General features: G+C 39.6%; 1 protein-coding gene across 5 annotated transcripts in view; it reads right to left on the minus strand.

Moving 5' to 3' along the window:
* FARP2 (FERM, ARH/RhoGEF and pleckstrin domain protein 2) overlaps positions 1-24,135 on the minus strand; it is an 83,996-nt gene that overhangs the window by 28,465 nt on the left and 31,396 nt on the right. For 3 of the 5 annotated variants that reach the window (XM_074590920.1, XM_074590918.1, XM_074590916.1), the window contains exons 7-13: positions 22,138-22,252; positions 14,573-14,720; positions 13,155-13,244; positions 11,586-11,749; positions 11,373-11,441; positions 10,176-10,233; positions 9,239-9,479 (exon numbers count right to left, since the gene is read on the minus strand). In XM_074590920.1, coding sequence (XP_074447021.1) covers positions 9,239-9,479; positions 10,176-10,233; positions 11,373-11,441; positions 11,586-11,749; positions 13,155-13,244; positions 14,573-14,720; positions 22,138-22,252 — 885 coding nt within the window. Of the gene's footprint in view, positions 1-9,238; positions 9,480-10,175; positions 10,234-11,372; positions 11,442-11,585; positions 11,750-13,148; positions 13,245-14,572; positions 14,721-22,137; positions 22,253-24,135 lie in introns of all 5 variants that reach the window. The other 2 variants (XM_074590919.1, XM_074590915.1) reach the window with 1 other exon arrangement.

Genomic DNA, 24,135 nt, shown 5'->3' on the forward strand with positions numbered 1-24,135 from the left:
CTTTTTTCCTTTTTTTGGTTATAAACCAAGCTAAAATGAAGCATACTTTTACAATAGTTAAGGGAAAGGATATTTCATGCTTTTGAACTCTCACAAAAGGAAATGGGGAGGGGGGAAGACTTAAAATTGTGTATCTGAGTTTTAATTGCAGCTTTAATTTTAAGAGTGGCTCTGGAAAACTGTCACGCTAAACCCACCATCTCATTTTCCTGTGTGCCTTCAGAAGCATGTCAGCTGACACTCAGAAGTTTTGCCTTTCCCCACCACCCCCTTGTCAGTACTGTACACCTCCAGAAGTGCAAAGCAAAATTCTGTTTCTTTTGGAAAAATTCTGGTCTATGGGAAACGTTCAGCTCCAGCAGGTAAAGGGAGGTGATCCAGGTCCAAGGCAGAATCTGGACTAAAAAAAAAAAATTTAAAAAAAAAATCACTGCGGCCATGGTGATGCTAAATGAAAAGAGGAGAGTTTGATTTTTCAGATCTGAAGTATCAAATCTAGGTTCTGTCATACCTTGTATTACCAAGATCACTGGGTAGCTGTTGTTTCAGAAAGAGAGAAGCACACAGCTTACAGCTTTGTGGGCTTTCCTTCCAGATTAATCCAATTTTAAATGGTAAAAGCTTTGACTAGGGGACTAGGCCAGTTAATCACAATACAGGTTTTGCTAATTATATTAATATGGATTAGCTTTTACTAAAAAATTAAGTAGAAGCAGACTTCACTTGCCTTTACACTGAGATAACAAACCTGATAATAAGATACTAAGCCTTTGGCCTCCCTTCTCAGTTATTCTTCAGAGGATATTTCCACTCTTCAATCTAAATTCCATCTCTACACATAAAGCCAGATTTGAGTGCAAAGCGTGACAAAAATAAAATGCAAATATTGGTTCTGTAAGCTTTACGCTTGAATGCTTAAAACAATTCAAAGTCAGAAAACAAAAATGGCATACCAATAGCAAAGAGCGTTATTGGATGTACTAAAATTTATGTGAGGTTCAAATGTCAGCAATTTGACGCCTTATCAGAAGGGAGTGTCCCTAGCATTTCATTGGTTGATTCCCTTTGAAGATGTAACTTTCTTATTATTATTATTACTACTACTACTACCACCACTGCTACTTCAAACAGACGAGGTTCTTACACTAAAGCCCTGCAGTGGCTGACCAGAAGATGACTGGAGCCCGTTCAGAGCCCCCTCCTGCCCAGTGCCCGGCTGAACCCATCGCATGCACAGACCAAATTATTATTTCTAGACTGAAAATGTTCTGGAAGCTAACGGACTACAACTGAAATCCTGGAATAACCCCTATCTTCCTTATTTCAAAATATCACAGCTAATACATTTTTCCCCTGCAAATCTTCCCTTTAAAGTAACAACAGATAGTTGAGACATCTTGGAAAAAAAATTATCTAAGAGCCGGAAAAAAAAATCATCCAAGAGACTTTAAATTCACAGATTTCTTTGTCTTACACTCAGACGGGTACCGATGACATTAAGGGTTAGAACATGGTTATGGCACTTGGCACATGTCCCAGTGAAACCGTATGTACCTGTAAAGTTACACCTACACGTGATACTGTAGGAGAGTCCTAACGTTGGTCTCGGTTTTACGGTTATATGTCCAGGATCTGAAATGACCACCCTTCTTTTGCCACGTTCCCCCCCCCTTGTAAAGGCTACGCTGTTTCCAGGCAAGAAAGAACATGTGTCTGTGGTTCTATCCTGCAGACTGTAAAGTTTTGTACTGTCACAGTGTCAAACAGACATCTCTTTATCCTGTATTGATAGCTTTGACCTGTCTGTGCTCAAACTACGACTTCGTACAAACCTCTGTTTGCAGCATCGCTGAAATGAATGGTCAGAGTTTTAACCTAAATCGCCTCTTTATGTCAGGTACATATTTTCCTTAAGTCTGTGCAAAATTGGTTTAACTTTGCAACACAAACAATCAAAGGAAAGTTAATCAAATTCAATCCCTGTAATAAAGTAATATAACACTCTATGTTCTAAAATCTCCTGATGTTCAAAAGGAAGTCAGAGTCAATTCTGCAAGCAGAGTAATTCCTGCTGGCTAAAAAGCAGTTTTTTGGAGAAAAATTGTCAATTTAAACTAGCCCAGAAACCGGCTCAATTTACTTATGCAAGTACTACTGATTTTTTTTTTTTTTAAAGCAAATATTTATGTGATTCAGGAAAAGACGATTTACCCAGACATTGGTCACAGACTCACAGACTCCTGAAGGAGAACTTTCAACCTAGAATATATGCAATTGCCTCCATACCCTATGTTTACAATAAAGGACAGGCTTCCAATAAAAACCAATATACAGGAGAGAGTTCAAGGGACATACCCAATTTGAAAAAGAAAACGTCTCCACAAAAAACATAATTCCTATAATGGAATCTGAACTTTTAGTCCCATTTGTATCCCAAACAAAAGGTTTGTGCAAAACAGTAATTTGAAAACCACACACTGATATTTGCCCCAGCTTGTGCTCTACTTTCAACAAAGGGGTACAGGAGGAAAACTGCCTGGACAAAACTGGTAATGAAATTCTAAGATGCCTTGGCTACGAGAACAAATATTTATTCTATTTCAAACACAAGGGTAACGAAAAATAAAGCTAAAAAGCCCACGTTGTCATTTATATAAAAGTTTTCCTTATTTTATTGCATAAACAATTAAAATTATGACTTAGTACAAATCTGTAGGTTCATAACCGGCAATCTGAACAGACACAAAGATATTAAAAACCCCAACATGTAATTCAATAAAACATTTACCGTATAAAGTTCAAGAGATCAATTAAGAAATCCCAGCCCTCTTTTGTTTTCTTAACGAAATCCTCTCCTGAAAAGAGTAGCACCTATTTAACTGGGGAGTCACTCTAACCAAGGCACGCGTACCCCTGTACGTATCGATGAACGGGCATCTCGGCGTTTCTCACCCACCTGCAGGGCTGTCGCAAGGCACACCATCGGCTGCCATCTGAGCCTTTAGCATTCAAACAACAGGGAACACTGTGGCTTTGGAAAATTTATAGCAACACCTTCCCCACAAACCAATTAACCACACTCCAAATTTGAAACCCGCAAAGCTACAGCTCACCCGGTGGAGTAATCCTACGACAGCCCACAAGCAGATAATAAATGAAGGGGATATATGTTTGGAACTGCGAAGTCTCCCCATATTCATACAGAGAGTGTATATGTATACCCATACATATACACATAGCATTTGTGACAAGTGCAATGTAAGGTCTGTTAAAAACTACAGGTAATGACAGCTAATGACTACAATTAAAATTGTATTGTATACTCATTCATTCAATCGAAACTGGAAAATTATGGCTTAGAACTTTTTGTAAAATGACAATAATGGGAATGACTTACCAACAGGTTTGCACCAAAAATCATAAAATTATAATGACTTTTATTAGTGTCCCCATGAAGTCTTACCCTTATCAAGGGTAACTAAACAAAAACTACTGCCACCAAAACAAACAAAAAAACCCAGCACCAAACCAAAACCAAGCCACCAACCAAAAAGAAAAAATAATCCCTTAAACAAAATCACCTACAACCACAATACAAATATACGCAGGAGAAGAGAGATCAATACTTGGTATTATTCAGCAACTCTGAAAATCACTGGAAAGTCAAGTGAAAGTCAAGAGCGGATCATACATCGCCTTATTCCATCCTAAAATAAAATACGGTAAGTCCTGGGAAATATACAGCATGTATTACTTGAATAATGAATGAGTACTTTAAAATTACAAAGTCTACACAAAATAGATAACATAGGCTAGTAAAGTTTACCAATGTTTAACCGGGTGGTGGATAGGTCAGAGAATATTCTATGACCTGTCTTTTGTGCAAATTAAAAGAGTTCCACTAACTGCATACAGGAATATCAAAAATTCTGATGTAGTGCTTTACGTTTAATAAATGTGTTTAAGCGTAGAATGGTTGTAAATATACACATATGGGACTACAGATGCAGATTAAATTACCCACTCAAGACACGCATTTCTTAGTGTCTTTTAGTCACAGTGCAATGCGCAAGTTGAGTACCAAAAGAGAGCTAAACCCTTCAGCCTAACTCATTTTGAAAAGCCACTAATATTGACATTGCTTTCTATGGCTGCACGTAATTGCTAAAACAGGAAAACAGAGAAGTGGAAGGACGGAAAGCAGCCCTATTTCACTGAGGAGCAGGAGCGATGGCTCCGGCATGTTCCCCTCACTCAGCTACCACCGCAACAGCTGGCGGATGCAGTCTGGAGCAGGAGGACAAACCTGGAAACTCCAGTGGTTCTCCATACTGGAAAAAACGGCAGTAAAATCTGTACATTGACTAGAAATGTAAATACCTCTATATGTCCCCCCAGCCTCCCACAGATGAGGGCAGAAAGCAAACGTGAAAGAACCTACCTGCAGAAGTGACAGTGTCGGGGGGAGGAGAGGATGACCACTCACTTGCCACGGACAAATGAAGGTTTGCACCTAGGCTTTCATCTGCTCCTACCACAGCTCCTCAAACGCTGCCTTCGCCAGGCGAGCACACATGGGATGCTCAACAAACATCTTCTGATTTTTCCTATCTAATCTCTCCCCTGTTTTATGACGTGATTCCTGCAGCAGCTTTCGCTGCCTGGGGTCTGCAAAAGTCCCAGCTCTCTCAGTTAGGTGGCTGGCACCACCTCCACACCTGCCAGCATACTACACACCTTCTTGAAAAGAAAACTTGTGTGCTCAGGAAAAAAAACCAGAAATCAGTACCAGGAACTAAGCTTTAGTAGTATCAACAGTGTAAAACCAAACCAAACCAAACTGCAAGGGGTAACACTGACAGCTTAGCAGCATCACTGGTACTCGGGACATAACCACACTGCACTGAAGTTCACCAATTCCCTTATGCTACCCAAAGAAAAACACTATGGACAGAGAACGGGAAGCCCTTCCTTCTCTTGCCTTCTCCTGCTAGGGGAGAAGAGGATGCCTGGCATGGCTCTCATGCACTAAAACAACTCACGATTTGTGCTTGAGTTCATGGTGAAGCACTGAGCCATCCTGTTCCCCTGAAGGCAGGCTGTTTTTCTCTCCGTCTCTATTGGAAAGTGAACCTGAACTTAGCCCTCTGGAGGAAATGATGAAGAACCTTTTCTCACAGCTTTCTTGCTATAATACAAACACTATTTACGAACTAAATTTTGTCCTCTTTTGTGCCTCCTCTGGGAAACCATGAATAAAACAACAGAGCCAAGCATTCAACTACATCCTCAGAAACCATATAGCTTTGAAAAATCAAAAAAGCCCCGAAAGAAACCACGACAGCTATATGCTATCAATTAGCAACACCACCAATACAACAGGCAGGCTGCAGGGCCGCAGGCAGCAGCACTGAACTCTCACACAAGCTGCAAGTACCCCGCGGGGTGCAACCCCGGCAAGGGGTATCACCTCGAAGGTGCTGAGCAGCACTGTCTTTGCACAAGCATCCCAAGCACAGGTATAGAGGGGAGTTGGATGACGTGAAGGTCAGTGTTCTTGGTGACACCTGTAATTAAAACCTTCATCTGAACAGCTTCGTACCCAGGGAAAAGCTCTCCCCACCCCACTGCCCCGTCCTCACCTGTGGCTCCACACATCTTGCTCTAAGCTAAAGGACCGAGATCCTAGTCACTCCCATTCCTTTAGAAAACAAAAGGGGCATAACATTAAGACTAGTATAACTTTTTTTTTCTTAAATAAAAATCCCTGAGATTTAAAATTGCCAATAAAAGATCTGCATAGTTGCAAAATATTAGAAAAACACTGAAGACACCTTTTTGAATTAACTGCATTGCACGAAAACGTATTGGTGAGCCTTCTCTCTTTTTGCTAAGATCTTTTGAAAACCTAGAGAATTTAGTTGGATTTATTGCCATGGTAAGCAATTCTAAAACATCTAGAGAGAATGCTGGTGATCGAGGCATGGAACATGAAACAAATGCAGAGACAGTTGTATGTAAATAGCTGAATCCTGATTCTTTTTCTAAATTAACAGCCTTCCTCTAAATCTTTATCTCTGTATTTGTCCCTGACTCTACCACCTGTAAGAGAGTTTGCAAACAGAAGTCTTTTTTCTATGTTTTTCCTTTTCTTTTCTAGTGGGAAGGAAATCAGACAAACTGCCTAAAACATACTTAGAGGTACCAGCTTTGGACACAACTGAAGCTGTGCAACTCCTCCAAGTGCCTATTTAGAAATGTCACATTTACACATCCACGACATCGTCGCCACAGGTATGAACAAAGTCACATGAAGAGCCAGAACACACATTCAACAGAAGAAAAAAAAACAAAACAAAACAAAACCAAAACCAACCAAAACTGTACAGCTCTTATAAACAAAAGGAGAGCAATCAAACTGCTGTACATTCCTGTAGGTCCAAACTAACACTTTGTCCTAAATGTGCTTTGATTTTCCCTGCCACTGGCAAAGGCGCCAGGTTTCTCATGGAACAGCAGCGACTCCACTCAAACGCAATAACCACAACATAAAAGCAAGGGCTGGGAAGAATAATCACACTTTGGTAAAAACTGAACTAGAAGAAATGGGTGACTAAAGGAGGTTTTACTTCCTCGTGTTCTATCGTACCTTGAGAGGAACTCCCTTGAAGTTTTAGTTATCAGAATTTTGAGAAATAATAGTATTTTTTAAAGATTTGAGTAAAGGCCTTTTAATGATATATCAAGACCACATTTAAGAAAACTGATAGGAATAACATTGAGCACACAGTTATGCTTGTAACTGTAAGCTGCTTATTTTGGAGACGTTGATTGTGCTAGTACTGCACTCTCTCTGCAAAGGACCGAAAACCGGGCAACGGGGAACCCCAAAACCAAACAGCTGAAGGAGATGACGCTTTCCATCACAAGGTTTCAGTCAGATGGTACGTATTTCATATTCTTGCTCGTATAGAAGCAAAATACTCTAAAAAATGCTATTAGGAGCTGAAGCTCAGAATTTCACACCCCAATTCATGAGGTTGGCAGACAGGAAGGACATTTCACAACTTCTACTGTTTCACCTCAATCAATGTTGCTAAATCTGATGTGACCAGTTCAGTAACTGTCTTTTCAATTACGCTTTAAATTTACAGATCAAGTCTCACATCAAAGTCACCCGACTAAAAAAAAAAAACAAAACTTACAAAAGCAGTGAAGCTCTAAGTGTTGTCTGCAGTATTCACTCCTCCGAACACCTCAATTTCTCAGAAAGATTACGGTATTTTTCTGAATACAGCCCATATTTTAAAGAAAAAGTAAAAGCTATCACCGGGTTTACCACCACCTGTCTTCCACAGATAAAGGACACTTTTATGAATTAGTTTGTAAGCATTTTTACGCAGAGCGATTAAATAAAGTAAAAGAAGGTGAGACAAAATGCAATGGGGATTAAGTGCTTTTATAGTCTATGCATGTATCTCCAAACCGCTGCAAAGCAAAAGGGCACTTATTTGTTTCTGGACTGCTGAAGGCACTTTGAAGTCAGAAAATACAATGATTGTCTTCACAAGAAGTTTTGGTGATTGCTATTTTCATTTGATTGCGTACACGTTCCCTCTTCTAAACTACCACACAGGTTATTTCTTTTTCAAAGTATACTGCAGACACGTTGCATAGGTTGGTATTTTGAAACTTTCCTTCATCGGTGAAGATTGTCCAGTTTTTGGATTGTGGAAACAAAAAAACCACACCCCAAATGAGGACTCTCACTGCAATGCAGGCAAACAGCTAATTTACTAGATGCGGCCGCTTGTTAACAAGCATGTGCAAAAGCGACGGTTGCATTCGGGTGCTGGAGGAACGGCATATTAGATCAGACTCTCACAGATATGTTTATAGCCAAAGAAATCCTTCATTACACTGTAATTTGTGATGTCTGCATGAGGCAGTTGATGACACTTCTCTGAAATCAGTGGTTTTTCCTAAATGCAGTATTTTGCAAACATCGTAGCCCAGTATAACACATTCTGGATGTAGTGTGATGCATACAATGCAGCACCAAAGCTAGGATGCTTTGAGGGAAACTGAAGAGGTACATGAAAAAAATTTAAAAAATCAGCTACGTTATGTGATTTAAAATCCAGCCACTGGATTAGAGTTTTCTTGCTTAAAGTGACTGACGTTACATCCTTTTGCCTTCAAAGTCTGAACAGCATAGAGGGTTCCATCACAAAAAAATCAAGAATCAATCAATTGACGTGTGCCTTCTCTGTCCAATCTTCTTGCGTGAGATTTTTTAAATTATTCTGAAAATCAAAGGCAAAGTTTTCACCGGTGGCTTGAGCAAAAGGGTTACTAAAGAAAAGGTTTACATCCAGTGGCACAGCAGTTTCGGAGTCCCAGGAGTCCGTGTCTGTGCTGCTGGAGTCTTCTGTGGTGGTAGGCGGATAGCTCAGCTGTTCCAGCTGGTCAATAATGTCCGTGAACTGAAAGGCTGAGCTGGACTCAGAGCGGACTGAGTAGGCGGGGAAGTTCACCATAGAACTGGCCTCCGAATGGTTCGCAGAGCTGTAGGTGTGCAGGGAGGATGTACCGTTCAGCGGCAAATTATTGAGGGAGCTGCTCTCAGAGCGGTTGTTGATGAGCGAACTTGTTTCGGATGGGCTCAGGAGGCTTTGCATTCTGCTTGCTTGAGCCTTCACCTCAAACAGCTCCGAGGTATCTGATGGTCTCTCATTGCCGTTAAAATCGCTTCCTTCTTCAAATTCAAACTCATCTTCCATATTCATATCTACTGCTTCGGTTGAGTACCTGTCAGGGCTTGACTGAGAAGAGGCTGCGTTTTGCTGAAGGGTATCTGTAGTTAAGCCAGGCGACTCTGACACACACTTAGAAAAATCAGAGCCCTTCAACTCCAAACCACTGTACACGTATGAAAATGCCTCAGAGCCCCCAGCAAAAAAGGAAATTTCTGCTGGGTCATCATCAATAAATTCCTCTGACACCTGTAACTGTGAATTTGTCAACGTGAAAAGAGGGGCACCCCGACTGCCGTGCTGACGCTCTTGTTCAGCAACAAAAACACCTGTGGTAAAGTCATCCTCATCATTGTCATTTTTACAAACAGCAGCCCTGCTCTCCTTACTACTCTTCTCTACATCTACATCTAAACCGCAAGCACTCTCAACAACAGGACAAGTAGGGTTACAGTTTCCTGCAACACTACCAAACCCAACACCTTGGAGCATGGGAGATCCAGGCTGCTGCATCAGTTTCCTCCCTGCTTCTTCCGCTGGCGCTGCAGTGTTTTTTTCTGGAATCTTTGTGTACGAGGCTCGGGGGTCCAAAGAGGAAGGGCTGGCTTCTGCAAAGATGGGCAGGACAGGAGTAGGAGTGGCCGATGAGTGAACTGAGTGGAAGGGGGCAGCTGCTGAGGCAGGAGACCCTGGGGTTCTCAAGCCCTCAGTGAATGGGACACTCTAAGAGGAAAAGAAAGTAGAAACACAACAGAAAAATATTTTTATAATACATAAAACCAAATGCAACATCCAGTTCCTGATGCAGAAGGAATACATGCTTCAAAACTTCACTTTCCAGCAAACAAAACACTCCATACACGAACAGATCCAGCATCCCCAGTAAGATGGATTTTCTTTTTTCCTGAATTCTGATAACTGTACGGAAAGTTAAATCCATGTATTTTACAGCCTCTGCTGAAAAAGCATCCACAAAAGAAAGTAATACAAAACAAAGACAGCAAAATCCCGTGATGCTTCCTTAACCTCTTGCATGTAAAGCAAGCCCATTCGGTGAAACACCGGTTTCTTGCCACTGACTGTAGAAGGCATCTAGACAATGACCTCAAGACTTCTACAGAAAGCAATTAGACCTGAAGACAAACCGATCCTCTGAAATAATAACATACTAGAACTTATGACATTTGCTTTTCGGTTAAGCTGAACTTAACTGAAAAAGGAAAATATTACTCATTGGCTACAACTATCAAAACTGATACCACCCGCAAAAAGAAGAAAAAACGTGCATCAGGGACAAAGATCAAACAGTGCAAGCGATTCCAGACAAATGGTTCACGCAGACCGCGTTCCCTTCACCGTCGCCTTGGAAAGCTGGCTGTCAGCCTCCCCGACTACAGGATGGAGCGCTGCAGAACTGACCTGTTTTGGCACATCGGTGTTCGAAGCGCGAGTGGACGCTCTGGCTTTGCTGTGCCTCCTGCAGAACAGAGAGCATCCTGTGAGTGAGTTTCCATGACATGAATCAGCCTTCTCCCTTCCCCACTCAGCTATTTCCACTAGAATTAGTAGCCAACAGAAACATTTCAAGCTGTATTTTATCATGTTTTGTTAACAACTAGTTCAAGATTTAAAAAGTCACAAGAGCACTAAATTAAACAACACAAGAGTGAGAAACGTACAGAAAATGGAATAAAACAAGATCCAGATCACTCATACCGCTGAAGAGGAACTCAAGAGCAACTTGGGGCAATAGGCTAGACTAAACAGCACACTTAGTTAACGTCTTCCTTTGTCATCAGTACAAACATCTATAAACGAACGGCTTCAAAAACAGAACGAGTTAATCTGTAACAATTTTACAAACAACTTACAATTCAATTAACCATATCATTTATGGCATATTCTGTATGTTACATTCCAAAAAGTGGTATCCTGCATCACACTCATGGTTAGATTCATTCTATGTCAATGATTTACTAGACAATCAATCTTTCATACAGAAAAGGAGCTCGGCTGGAGTCCAAGACATTAAAAATATTTATTAATAGTAGATTAATGCAAACTTTTAAAAAAATTCCTATGAAGTTCCCATAATCTTTCAGATGAAAGACTATGAGGAACTTCCCATGCAGGATGGTTTCATAGTCAAATAAGTAAATGACAATTTTATAATGAAAAGGAACATTGTTAATTTGTTTATTTATACGTTTAGAAATGAATGAGTATTTAAGGTCACAGTTTCAGACTTGCGGATCTCAAGTTCAATTACATGCTCTGCCACCGGTTATTTGCATAGCTACAGTGACATACAGGTAAGTCCTCGCTAATTTCAGTGAATCTTTGAAACATAATGAACTTTTAGATGGTCAAGTCACACATTACCTACAGACATTAAAATGCAGTACTGAAACTTTCCTAAGCTTCTTTACGTCATCACAAAATTATAAATTTTTTTACATTTAGTCCAGTTACCTTAAATGTGAGGTAGACCTTAGTAACTGAGAAGTCAGCAAATGACCATACCTCCCAGCACCATTTAGAAACGCTGCAATTTAGGAAATAAGGGCACTGTGAAAGTCTCAACTACTTTTCACCTTAGAAATTATTTGCACCTACCTTTCGTATGGGGTTTTCTTCATCCCACTGTCTTTAATATAATCCACTAGCTGCTTCTGTGTTCGTCCACTGTGAACCCACAAAAGTACAAACGTTATGAAACACAGTGGGTGAGAATTACAGATGGAATGACTTCAGAATGCTTTTTCCTTTTGTTCTCATTTTCTAAGATATAAGGAATTCAGCTTTAATAAATCTGTTGCTTCTCCCTACCTGTATCTGAATGACGACCCTCTGGTGAAGAACACTGCTTTAGCCTTTGGCTTTGGCTGATCAAAGAGCCTAAAGAACGTGTGATATTCAACACAGATTTTCCAGAAGTTTTTACATTCATCCCTACTTCCCAAAAGAAACTCCAGCGTATCTTGATACGGGCCCTGGGAACAAAACATGAAAGTTAAGTAGCACATAAAATAGCAATAGAGGAGAAAAGGAAAGTACAAACAGGTGCCAACAAAAAGGCTGAACCCCAGTGAGATGAGTATTCTGCTAAGTCACTTCACATACGCCTTAACGCAATGGAAGTAATTCTGAATGCAGTTTAAATACTTTAATAGCTTTCAAAAATATTTGTTTACCTTGAAATTGTAAAAATGTTTAAAATGCACTTGACTTTAGAAACATGCCCAATATAATCCACCTTAAGAAATATGGATCATGAAGCTAGTAATTTAAAATAAATTAAAAATATTTAAGTGAAATAGTAGCAATTTGAAATTACTTTTTCCTTAGAAGTTCTGACGCTTGTCTTACTTCCTAAAATTTAGACGAGACTGGAAAATACTGTGTATGTCAGTGTACAGTTATTTCTGTGGATTTCTTTGTGGGTCTCTGTGAAATTTCTGTGGGTCTCTTTGCGAGACACATTACTACACATGCAGACAGCGTGTCCCCCTTCAGGTTTCCTTGATGTCCAAACTCTTCTCCCCCATTTTAATACAACCCTGCGTTGAATGTAATCTAGTCATACAGTGTGGACGCAACAACTTTGTTGATATCTGCAGTCAAAAACATCTACTGCAAATCAGCCAAGCATGAAAAATAATGCTCTGCTATACATACCTACAAAAGAGATAATGCTGTAGCAGGAGTAATCACACAGTCCCTAAAATTAAGTTCCAACAATATAACCTCAGCCATATCTATTCTTTCCTGAGGTGTATGAGGTTATTCTCATTTGAATCAAGGAACTCTCAACCAGATTTTTCATTTGAGCAGCACATATTCAACATGTTCCTGGAGCAAACAGTCATATAAAGCAATCACTGTTTGTACCAGGAGTGTATTATAGTGTTTGTTTAAGGAGCTACAGCCAAAAGCACTCCCTAACACTCTTTTGCCTGAACAGCAGAGATTTGCTATTTCAATGCTTAAGTTACCTTTGTTCATTTTAACGATAATGGATCAAAGAGCTCATAAGAGTATTAACTTCCTTTTATATCCAAGGGAAAAATTAAATGTAACTTTTTCAGAGTAAAAGTAATGAGGCAGGATGTATCAAATACTTAGTTTTCCTTCCCCCTCCCGCCCCCATCTTACATTTACACATGTGTATGTCTATGTCAAGGATAAATGGAGTCTGATTCATGAAACCTAAAAACCTCAGATAACAGACACGGGGTAAAAAAGGAAAGATTTTTACTGGAATGATGAAGCCAAGCCTACCCCACTGAAGTTGTTTTATAAAACTACAAACTCCAGACTTTTTCATCATAAAATTAAGTATACGCGTTTTTTTTTCAACACTGACCATCATACTATTACAGTAAAACTTACACAGACCTCTGGGTGGAGTTTAATAAGAAATCTTTTCCTCTTGAAGCTTAGTTTACGGACCTTCGACCAGTTGAAGGTATTGATTTTCGTGTTACCCTGAATTAAAATGACAACAGTTACAAGTTGGCAAAAGTTTCAGAAGAGCAGCAAACAAAATTCTGCTGCAGGCAGACACGTGCACGTGTGCACACACCACCCCCCAAGCCATTCTGTTGGACTTTTATTTCTGGTGACAATATTCCCTTAAACAATTTTATCTTTCAGTACAGGAACAGGTACAAGTGTGTGATGTCTCTCTGTCTCTACACAGACACTAGAAAACTGAATGGAAACCTAGAAAACCGGATGGGAAAGAAACATTTCAACGTCATCAATATTGACAATACTTTATGGCACAAGCAAGACGAGAGTTTCATTTTACTTAACATGGTTTCCTTTTCTTCTGCACAGAACTCTAGACACACTCCTCCAAGCTGATTTTTCTAATTTGGCAGTACAATATCCTGAGGAGTAACTGCCACACACATGAGGAACCCTGCCAAGCTCTTGCTCACAAACCCTGTTTATTTGGCTAAAACTGAGATAAAACCAGGCTCTGCCTTCACCCTGCTGCCCTACACCAGCCCTCCCCTCCCTGCACCACTGGCTCCCAAAGCCTCAGGGAAGCGATTCTCCTGTCACCCTCTATAAGCAACGGGAGACGAAAAATGGTACTTCAAGAGAAAGACCCAAATGAGCTGAAATGACGAAGGGCTGAGAGGCCAAGAGGAACTGCAGGACTGCAGTGGCTGATGCATCTCCAAAGAGAAGCTGCCCCGCAGCAAGGAAAGAACAGGTAAGACACGAAATTAAGAGAAAATGCGTGTCCAAATGGAAATATTTCAGTAGGTCAGCTGCCTGTGTGTTTTGGGGGGAGGAAAATATGATTGTGTTCATAAACAGAACTCTGATCTTAAAGTCGCTTATTTAACATGACAAAAGGAGTAATTCTAATTGGTCCAATCACTTCAGTGAAATAGCACTTCTATACACTAAGAGCAATGTTATCCTGGCAAAAATACAACATACATTAAAACAAGGGAAACTGCACCAAAATTCCAGGACTACAAACCTGTTCCAGGGCTGTACCAAACGAATTGATGATTTTCTCTGTACGCATATGTACCTTTCAAACAGACAACAAAAACCCTTCTACTTTAGGGTCACTATTGATTTTGTGGGTTTTGATGCCCTTCTCTCTCTACCAACAAGGGCAAACTGCACCAAGCAATATTTTGGGGGCTTAAATGACATTCCCTTGACCACAAAAATATGCTAAGTTAAAAAATCATCAGATACGTCTGAGGCTAAAATGAGAGACTTACTCCCAAGAGGTGCTACTGGAAAGACAGACACGGGTACCCAGCCCGCTCTGCCCGCCTTACCTGGAATACCAGCACACCCATGTGTGAAACAGCGAGATTAATTTTGGTGCCCTCACGGTCAGATGCAAGGTGAAATCTGATGCCATACATCTCCAGCTTCCGAGCAATTTCAAGCACTTGAAAGTCTGATTCAGCAGGAGTTTGACCCCTACAGTGAGGAAGAAAAATAAATAATGTTTTAACAACAATCTGATTTTGCAATATTGCCAGCATGGCAACGCACTTAAGTGTGGCACTAAATAAGAATTTTCTGTCTCATCTAGTTGGGCAGTTTCTCTCCAAGTTAAGTATTACACTGAAACTTTTGTAGTAGGAGCAATATGCAACGGCAGATGACCAACCTGAAATGCATCTCATAGAGGCACTGAAACAAATTTTAACGAGCTCAGAGCTTTTTCAGTTTAGAAACAGTAAAGTTGAACAAATCAGAATTCAGTCCACAATGCTCCTTCTTCCACTTGCTTGTATACACATTAATACTAACCAGATAAAAAGTCAGAGATGAAAGAGCTGCACAGCCAACACAATAGGAACAAAGCAAATACTGCAAGAGAATGACTCATTTCAGGTAGAGTTTCGGGACTACATCAGATTTATTACACTGGTACTATCAGGTGCAATGCATTCTCCCAGCCTTTGGCTGCCCGATTCCCTCTTTGCCAACAAACCCAGAGAAGGATTTTAAAAATGGTTTTTGAAGTATCATCTGCTGTTGAAATGACTTTGAAAACAGAAGGAAAATGTACACACAAGGAGCACCTCCTTTTTGAGCGTGCACAAAATCCAAGCAAGCAATAAAGAGACTACTACAGACTCTGGCACACACCAGTCACAGATTCAGCCTTCCCTTATTTCTCCACAAGTTTGCTGAAGACAAGCAACTAACATTTTGTTTCCCTGCATGACAAACAGTCCTGTATGTTTGTTTTTGTTTTTTTTTTTTTTTTTTTTAATTTCCTTACCCCCATATTTTTCTCCACGAGGGGGAGTTTACTGGATTACAGTGCATTTTCCATCTGCAACAGAAGGGGTGGCCACGGCCCGTGTGCCTGGTCTGGTCCACAGAGCCAGAGCAAAGAGCAAGCCACTGAGAAAGAGAGGTGGGTGCCTGAAACGCCTCTTGCCCAGGACACAGAAGGCGGTGCAGAGCTCTCATGCCACCAAGGCATGTGAGGGCCAAGACACCAAAATATGGACCACACCAAAATATGTAATTTCACAAGTCTTGAATTGATCTAGTGAAGTACTGGTACTTGTGTTGATGAGACTTTTTCCCTACAAGTCAAACCTGTCCGTATCAGTTCGGGGGTCTTGACGGGGGTGGTTGGGATATTCCAAGAACAAACAAATCCCGCTGTGGAAATGCAGGAGTTCTTGCTCCTGAAACATGCCCCAGTTGCACTGCAAAGTAAAAAAGTCCTTATGACAAACAGAAGCTGTCGCCTGGCTAAGGTAGTCTCTGAACTAAAACCATACTGCAAGACAAGACTACTGGCCAATTTTAGGCACAAATATGGTCGAGGAGGACTAGCTAAAGCAGGAGACCCGTCTCCTGTGCTAACTCCAGGGAAACACAAGCAGCACAGGACCTGCCGGGGCATTGGGACCAGCGATGCTGCTCCAGCCACAGCTGGATAAAGTGACCCCTGCATCCCTACTGAAAATAATTAGAAATAACACATATTATGTCACTTCCAAGCAAGTGCTGCACAAGCCACCTATGCTAGTGCATTGATTGAATAGTTCCTGCAATGGTCAAGTTTGCTGGGATAAACGTAATGCTACAAGGAAGACACAGGCGATAAAAATTGATTACTATTCTGTTTACAACCAGTGATGAAATCAGATTAGAGTCCTGCATATACGAAGACAAATGTAAAAAAATCCTCTTTTCCAAGAAATGGCCTTCCATCCATAAATATGTATTTCATTTAATTAAAACAGATGATAAACTCTCTGTAGCATGATCTATTTTTGTGTACTATGTAGTGCCAACCACAACATCGGTACTGAATAAATTCTCCTGCTACACTGACTTGCCTTTCTAGGCATGCTCCTTAAAAACACCTCCTTCTGCTGACCTACAGTCATGTTTTAGATTAAACAACTTTTTTGCTCCACATAGATTTGTTTTAATTGAGAATTGAAGAAAATTGAGAATATTGAAGTGAATGATTATTATATTTGAGTTTATCAAAAATAGGGATGAGGACAATATATATTAACTGTGTGTAGGAACTGTCTCTAAAATTCAGAATGCAATTATGAAACTTGTTTAGTATGCTAACATTTTAAAAATGGAAGCCATTAGGAGAAACAATGCTTCTTTGATTCTTAGTAAAATGCTCCTTAGACTAAAACACACACATACACAAAAATGCGCTGAGAAAGTAAGCCTGAATGCACATACATTTGGCGACAGGATTTCAACGGTTCGCTATTGCCTTATTCATCCTGGAGGGGAAAAAAAAAAATAATCTAAAACATTACAACAGGAAATCCAAAATTGTTCTTTCCCAACTGGAGAAAGCAGGGATTCAGTGAAGTTCTTAACTTTACAAGTTCAGTCCATAGTTCCAACCTTATCCAAATGTCAGCATTTTAGGACTGTGCATGTATAAAGGGATTGTAAAGAACAAATACAGAGGAACAAAAATCTGATTTCAAATGGAAAAAGAAATGCTAAACTACATAAAGTGTCTTGTAATTGCATCTCTACCAGTGTTACCACCACACGTATTAGTTATGTCTCAGACCTTAAACTGGTAAAGCAGATTTCTCTTCCGTTACTGAAATGAGTAATCCTGGAAGAAGTGCTTTTATACGGGCTTTAAGTGTTACTAGCATTTCTTCCACAGATTCCTTAACTGAATTAAAATAGCAGAACCACCATGGTTCCTGTTTATTAAACACATACAAGACAAAAAAGGTAGATCATAAATATTAATTTTGGCCACAGGTTCCTGAGTTACACTCTAAGAGCACTGTGTGTAACTCCCACCCACACTAATTCCTGCTGTAACTCTGAGTAGAGCGATGTTAAGAATGAAAGTGGTGCTTTGTCTTTTAAAGAGGATGCTGAAGATGCTAAGGTTACCAAAGGCTGGGAAGGGGGGTTGAACAAGAAGGGAAATAAAAATTAGGATAAAATAGCAACTAGAAAATTGGAGCTATACAGTACTAGAAATTCTTCATGAACAGTCCAGTATAACTGATGCAGAACCATTAACAGTTATTTCATGTTCCATTAGATATGATCCAAAGCACAGCGCATCTCAGAAAGAATAAAAAAATAATTTTAAGGGTGTTCTCATGCACAACAACCTGCCTGCACCTACCAAAGACAGAAGAGCCTTGAGTGGGGAAAGCCGTGAGTGACGCCAGCCAGCTCGTGCTGCACCACAAACGGTTACAAACGAGAAGCAGTTTCAGAGTAATTACCCTCAGATGTTTGCTGCAGACTAAGCTGCACAGACCAGCCTGAAAACAAGCTGGTCTAATTTTGTTCATCCATTAAGCAGATAAATCTACTTAGTCTTCCCCAGGTCAATGGACAACAGTCTACCTATTACTAGTATCTTCCAGCAAAAGCTGTTGTCAATGCAATAGGTTTTAGTGGAAAGGTTCCTTACATACATCCATCTACACAAATATCGGTAGCATGTTACAATATTCACGTGGCAATAGCTTCAAAAATAAATGCTGTTAAATGTTAGATGATTTACAGAGCACTTAAAACCAGTGATTAATACATAATTTTAAGATGAAGTACCAAAATGCTGCATGAGCAGAAATTCTTTAGACTATGTAGCAACCTAAAGTTGTAGTTTTTCTAACTTAAAAACAGTTTATGAACATCCTGTTTTCAAAAACAATTTAGATCACAGACGACTAAGCTAACAACTTATGAAAGGACATGAGGGATAACAGTAAGGGTAAATTTACATCTACCAAATCTTCTCTTTCCTGATTTATGTATGTACACACAACAAAACCCCACAGCCATCTGAATGCAAGCAAATTGTGTTCTGTTTAATTCTGGACTACACTCACCCTGCACCAAGTATTCTACTCATGCTACTTGCAGGAAGGCAGAAAACATTGCGAGTGTCCAGGGTGCCAGGATTTAACTGCACCATCTTCAAAATATAAACTTTTTTAATTTTATAAACTATAGAAATAAAATGTTAATTGAGGCTCTTGCTGAAACAACTAAGTAATGTGCTGTACTAAAAATACAACTCATCTTGTTTACTGTTACTGCATTTGCAAAGTTAAATACGAAAACCATATTTCTATATATGTGAAAGTAAAAAAAAGTATTTCTAAAAGTGAAAGAAAAATTAAAGGATATTTAATATAATATAAGCTTTCAATTCCCATCTTTCTGAATACAAACTTCTCAATATATATTCTCTTCTTTTGATACAGAATGGATTGGATATACAAATTCTGTTTTATTCAGCTTTATGTTCTTCTACCAGTTCTAATAGCTACAGCGAAGCAATTGAAAAAAAATAATAATCAAACCGCAACTTTTTAATGTGAAGAGCCACTCCACAGTGCTATCCAAGAGCACACACGTCCTCCCGCTCCCTCAGCTCACGCGCAGCCCGGAAGGCGTCCTGCTGCAACTCCAGCCTAAGAAAGCCAATTTGATGCTCCCAGCTTGATAGGAGACAGAAAACCCCTGCAACCTGGTATATGAGTAAGGGTGTTCAGGGCAAAGCAAGGGCTGCAAAGAAGGAAAACCGAGGCAGGAAGATGATGATGCAGTGGTGATCTAGAGATGACCCATCCTGCCAGAAATGGGTTTCTTTTCCTAGAGGTTCTGTTTATACGAGAAGTCTCTGTCAAAAGCAATCATCGGTGGAAGAAAATAACAGTCTGCCAAAGGTGAGGGAATAATAAGGTCAACTGAAGGAAATAAAAAGTCAAAATAAAATGCAAAAACAAAAACACGACACACAACGATGATGAGAAAGAGAAGCATTTTGTGCGTTTAACCACACTGCACGTTGCCAGGAAGGAGACAAGCACTCAGGGTTCATATTCCCACCTGCTCCTTGGAACAGAAATGAGAAAAAATGTGCCTAAACTCTGAGAAAGCACAGGACCTTCACAACTCCTAATAAAAATGGAAAAGGGTGGCCAATACTCCCTGGGTAAGGGAAGAGAGAAGAGACGTGTAAGGAAGTTGCAGCAGTTTTTAGGATGGCAGTGCTTCCAAAATTACATCTCTAACAAAATTTTTTCCTACATCTCTAACAAAATTTTTTCCAAAGGCGCAGTGGATTTAAAACATGCGTTCAAGGTACTCAAGTATCACTAACGTTCGACTGTAACCTGTTCTAACCACAGGCCTCAGCTATAAATCTCAGTGTGGTTGGAATGTACTCTTCTATAATATTGCTTTAAAATAAGACTTGCAATCATTTTAATAATATGGCTATATTAGATGCAATTCTCATTAAACCAATGAAAAGTACACTTATGAAGCAAGGAATGTTTTCCTGTTAACCTTCCTCTGACTTCTTCCTGACAGGCAAAAATACAAACTGTTCTTACTGTAAAGAATGATTAGAAGTAACTTGTTTGAAAAAAGCTCAAACCTAATTAATAAAAATTACCAGTCCCTGACTCACTCAGAAGACAGTCACGACCTTTCCATCAAGAAAAGTAAACCAAGAAAATTCCCCACAAGCAGAAGCAACTCAATCGGATCCAGGCATGTGATTAACAAAGGATTGTCCTGTGGATGGTCTGGGTGTGTTTATGCCAGACTTACAAAATCGTGCATTTCACCTCAAATTTTAAAGCCATCAGCCTATACTGCATGATGTCATCAAACCCTTTCATGAAATCATTTGTAGCTTTAGACTCCACAGCATCTTGCAGCAGTTTCACAATGTCATTACGAGTTGTGTGAAAAGGATGTTCCTCCTTTTCTTTTTATTTGCTTTGAAGTTACTGCCTAATTGTTTCAGCACTTCTCTTTTGGCATGAGAAAAATAACGAAGTATTTCTGTGCAATTAATGGGAGAAGGTAGCTGAAGGAGGGAAACCAAAGTGAAGAATCCTAGCATGCGTTTTAATTTACTCCAAAATTACTTCAAACTACTTCAACACAACATTTAGTTTGTTCTTTCATCATTTCCACATGCACCTCAAAGGTTCAAAAGCAGAAAAAAGTAACAAACATCTGATTTCATCAAGAATCAACAAAGCTGAAAATCCATCAGTACCGATAATTCTAGTACAACTGAAAATGAGCAATCATAAAAAGCAAATAGTTAATTATTGAAATTCTCAGGAATTGATTTCTAATAATACAGGATGTCTTAGCCTTAAACACAGATGCTACCCTGAAAAACCTCTTTGTTCTGTCTTAAATCAGCCAGCAGTAATCCCTGCGTTTACCCATGCAGAGCAAAAGCAAAATTTAAATTTCTAACATAGTATTTGGATTATAAGGTATAACCATACATAATGAATTGCGACGTGGATATTTGCAACTAAGAAAAGCAATTCAAACTGCTAAATCCTAATGCGCAAGGTCTCAAAAATTACAGAAAAGAAAGACCTACCAGGTAAAATCAAACCTCTATCGCCATTTTATCAAACACCTCTCAATTTAACCTGTCAACTCTGAGAACTGCACAAGTGAGGTTAGGACCATTGTGGCAAGTAACAGTCTGTAAATTTTCAGCAATATTGTGCACTTAAAAGCCTAAAAGAATGAAGCTGTGGCAAAAGTAGACTGTACAATGCAACCCCTGATCTTCTGAGTAGCACTGTGGTCACAACAGAGTCGCCCTGTAGGCTGACTTCTCTTTCACGAGCACCACGTCCGCTGTCGGCTCCACATCTTCTTACTTATAAAAATATTTTACACTGCACACACCCAGTAGATCTTCACATTTTAAGACTAGACAGATTAGACCATAAAACACACAACCTCACTGTACACTGAATGTGCACGATGGGAGAAGTGGGCCTTTCAAATAATAAAGCATTCGTTTCTGCAGTTCCTGACTGTATTGGAATTAATTTTATATTTGTGGCAAATAGTTTCTTTATCCCTGATAAACTTTTCTGATTTCAAAAGTACTCCAGCTGTAAGGTAAAGTACTGCGTAAATTCTGATTAAAGTTATTTCTCCCCCACTCCCTCCATCCTTCTCCATTTCCTTTATGCTTACTGAGTACAGAATGAGCACAATGCATTGACTTCTTACTATCTAGACAAAAGCAAGACTTACGCATTTGAGGGCAAGCTGAATTTAAACTTTGTAGACTGGAAATCCTGAAGAATGATTTTGCCTAAAACCATTATTCCAAGTTGAGGATAGCTTTCTTTGGTATGTTATTAAAGGTATGCTGCCCAACAACTGTGTCCTAAGTATGTAACTATTGCTTCACCCAACTTTTATTGTTAGATGTAAATGGTGTTTAAGTTATATGATCTTAACATCATGCTATTGTGCAGCGTGCTAGACCTCCACCAGGCAAGTCCATCTGCTCCCCAGGAGTATACGTTGAGGTAATACATTAATCCTCACTTACACATGCTTCCTGTGGAACTCCAGAATCTTTCCTTCAATTCTTTCCTGGTTTGGCAAATACTGGTTTGTTTTAAGGTGTTCTCGATCCTCGGTTTCATCGAAATCCCCTATTTCAGCTATTACAGAAAACAAAACAACATTAGAGTAAGAAGAAACAATGGAAAAGAAACAATGACAGAAAATACTTGGTGAGGAATTAGAAATCCCAAGAGGCAGAAAGCATTCTCCTTTAGGTGCTTCAAATTTGTGCATTATGCTTCGTAGTCAGCTTCATTTTACAAAACACATTTATCCCCAAGCAGACTTCTGGGGGATTATAGCAGTATTTTAACATCGTTTGGAAACTTTAGACGTCTTTACAGTCAAAGATGTGAGACTTATAGAAGACCCATGAGGTCGTCTAAACATTTCTTTCTCACAGATAGCTTATACCAAACCAGCATATTTTTCAATTTAATTTTTCGAAATATATGTGAAACAGTTATGGACAAGCCTACTTGGGAAGAGGGCAAATCAGATTTTAGGAACTGTCCAAAAATAAATACATAGCAAAAAGAGAAAGCAGTGCTATGTGGCTATAAATCCCCACAGCGCATCCATCTTGACCTTTGCTCTTCCCTTCACATATTCATGCCTTTCAGAAAGGATGCTGTGGATTTAGGAAGAGATTTACTGAAGAAAAAGGCATGAATCAAAAGTGTGGAACAGCTTCCATCTGATAAGACATGAAAAGGCCAGAAGTCTTTGGCTTGGAAAAGAAATGCATGAAGCAGGCAGAACACGTGGCAGACATATATAGAGAGAAATTACTAGTTGAATAAATAATTTTTTCTGAAAGTTATTTACTTTTTCTGATAATAAAATATGAAGTTACAATATTAAGCTAAAATGCCGAAGTTTTAAAAAGACACAAGGATATACATTATCCTACAAACCTCCCAAAAACTAAGCTGTGAAGCTCATTTTCACAGAAAGATGCCAAAAATATAATCAAATTCAAAAGTTCGACAAATGCATGGAAGCAAAGTTCATTAAGGGCAACTAAATGAAGAGTTGCAGAGTCAATCTTTGACTTAGTAAGGCCACATGCAAAGATTACTGGATGGACGCAGCAAAGGAAGTATCACCATATGCTTGTTCCCTTTCTGAGGGCTTCCCCATAGCATCTGCTATCAACCGCTGCCAGAGAAAGGAGTGGACTAAGTGAACTAATAATCTCATCCAAGGCAGCTGTTCTTCAGAAGAACACAGCAATATCCTGTTTAAAATCAAGCCAGCATACAAAACATCAAGAAAAAAAAAAAGAAAAAAGACAGGCGTTTTTGTAAAATAGTTTATGTTAAAAATAATCATATTCTTTTGCACCTCTAATTTCCTAGTAGGGTAGGAGCAAGCCCAGCCAGGCCAGCTGCTGAGCTTTGCTCACTAGCTCCACGCTGCACTGCAGAACGCAGAATTTAACGCTGGAAAACCATCAGTACATTTGACCTGTGTCACTTGTTGATGCACGCACACAAGACAGATTTGCTCTTCCAGTAAAATCACCGTAACTAGTATTACTGTAATTGTATAATTATTATATGACAGTACAGAATTATATAACTAATAACTATTTATCAGTGCACGTGTGAAGAAGTACCATTTAACAGCTTTTGTTTCAAGCCAGCAAGGAGGCACAGCCCCCCATTTCTGCAGCTCACGTTACAAACGTGGTGAACACTCTATCATTTGGCTGCTGCTCAAACTGATTTGGTGCCTGCACCCATTCAAGTTTTTCAACCTCCTTGTCTTAAAGGCCACATTTTTAGGTCTTTAGGTGCGTACAGACTGAGCGAGCAGCAACACGGAGAGCTTCCAAATCAATTGCTTCCCATTTCCATTTGCATTCCCAGCAAGGAGGAAGGCTGCTGACAACCCCGCTGTCCAACTTGTTCTGGCACGTTTCTAGTTTTATTTCAGCCCAGTCTTTACACACTTATCTCCCCCCAGCCCCAGGCAA

Source organism: Larus michahellis, chromosome 6 (assembly GCF_964199755.1).
Source record: "Larus michahellis chromosome 6, bLarMic1.1, whole genome shotgun sequence".
NCBI lineage: Eukaryota > Metazoa > Chordata > Aves > Charadriiformes > Laridae > Larus > Larus michahellis.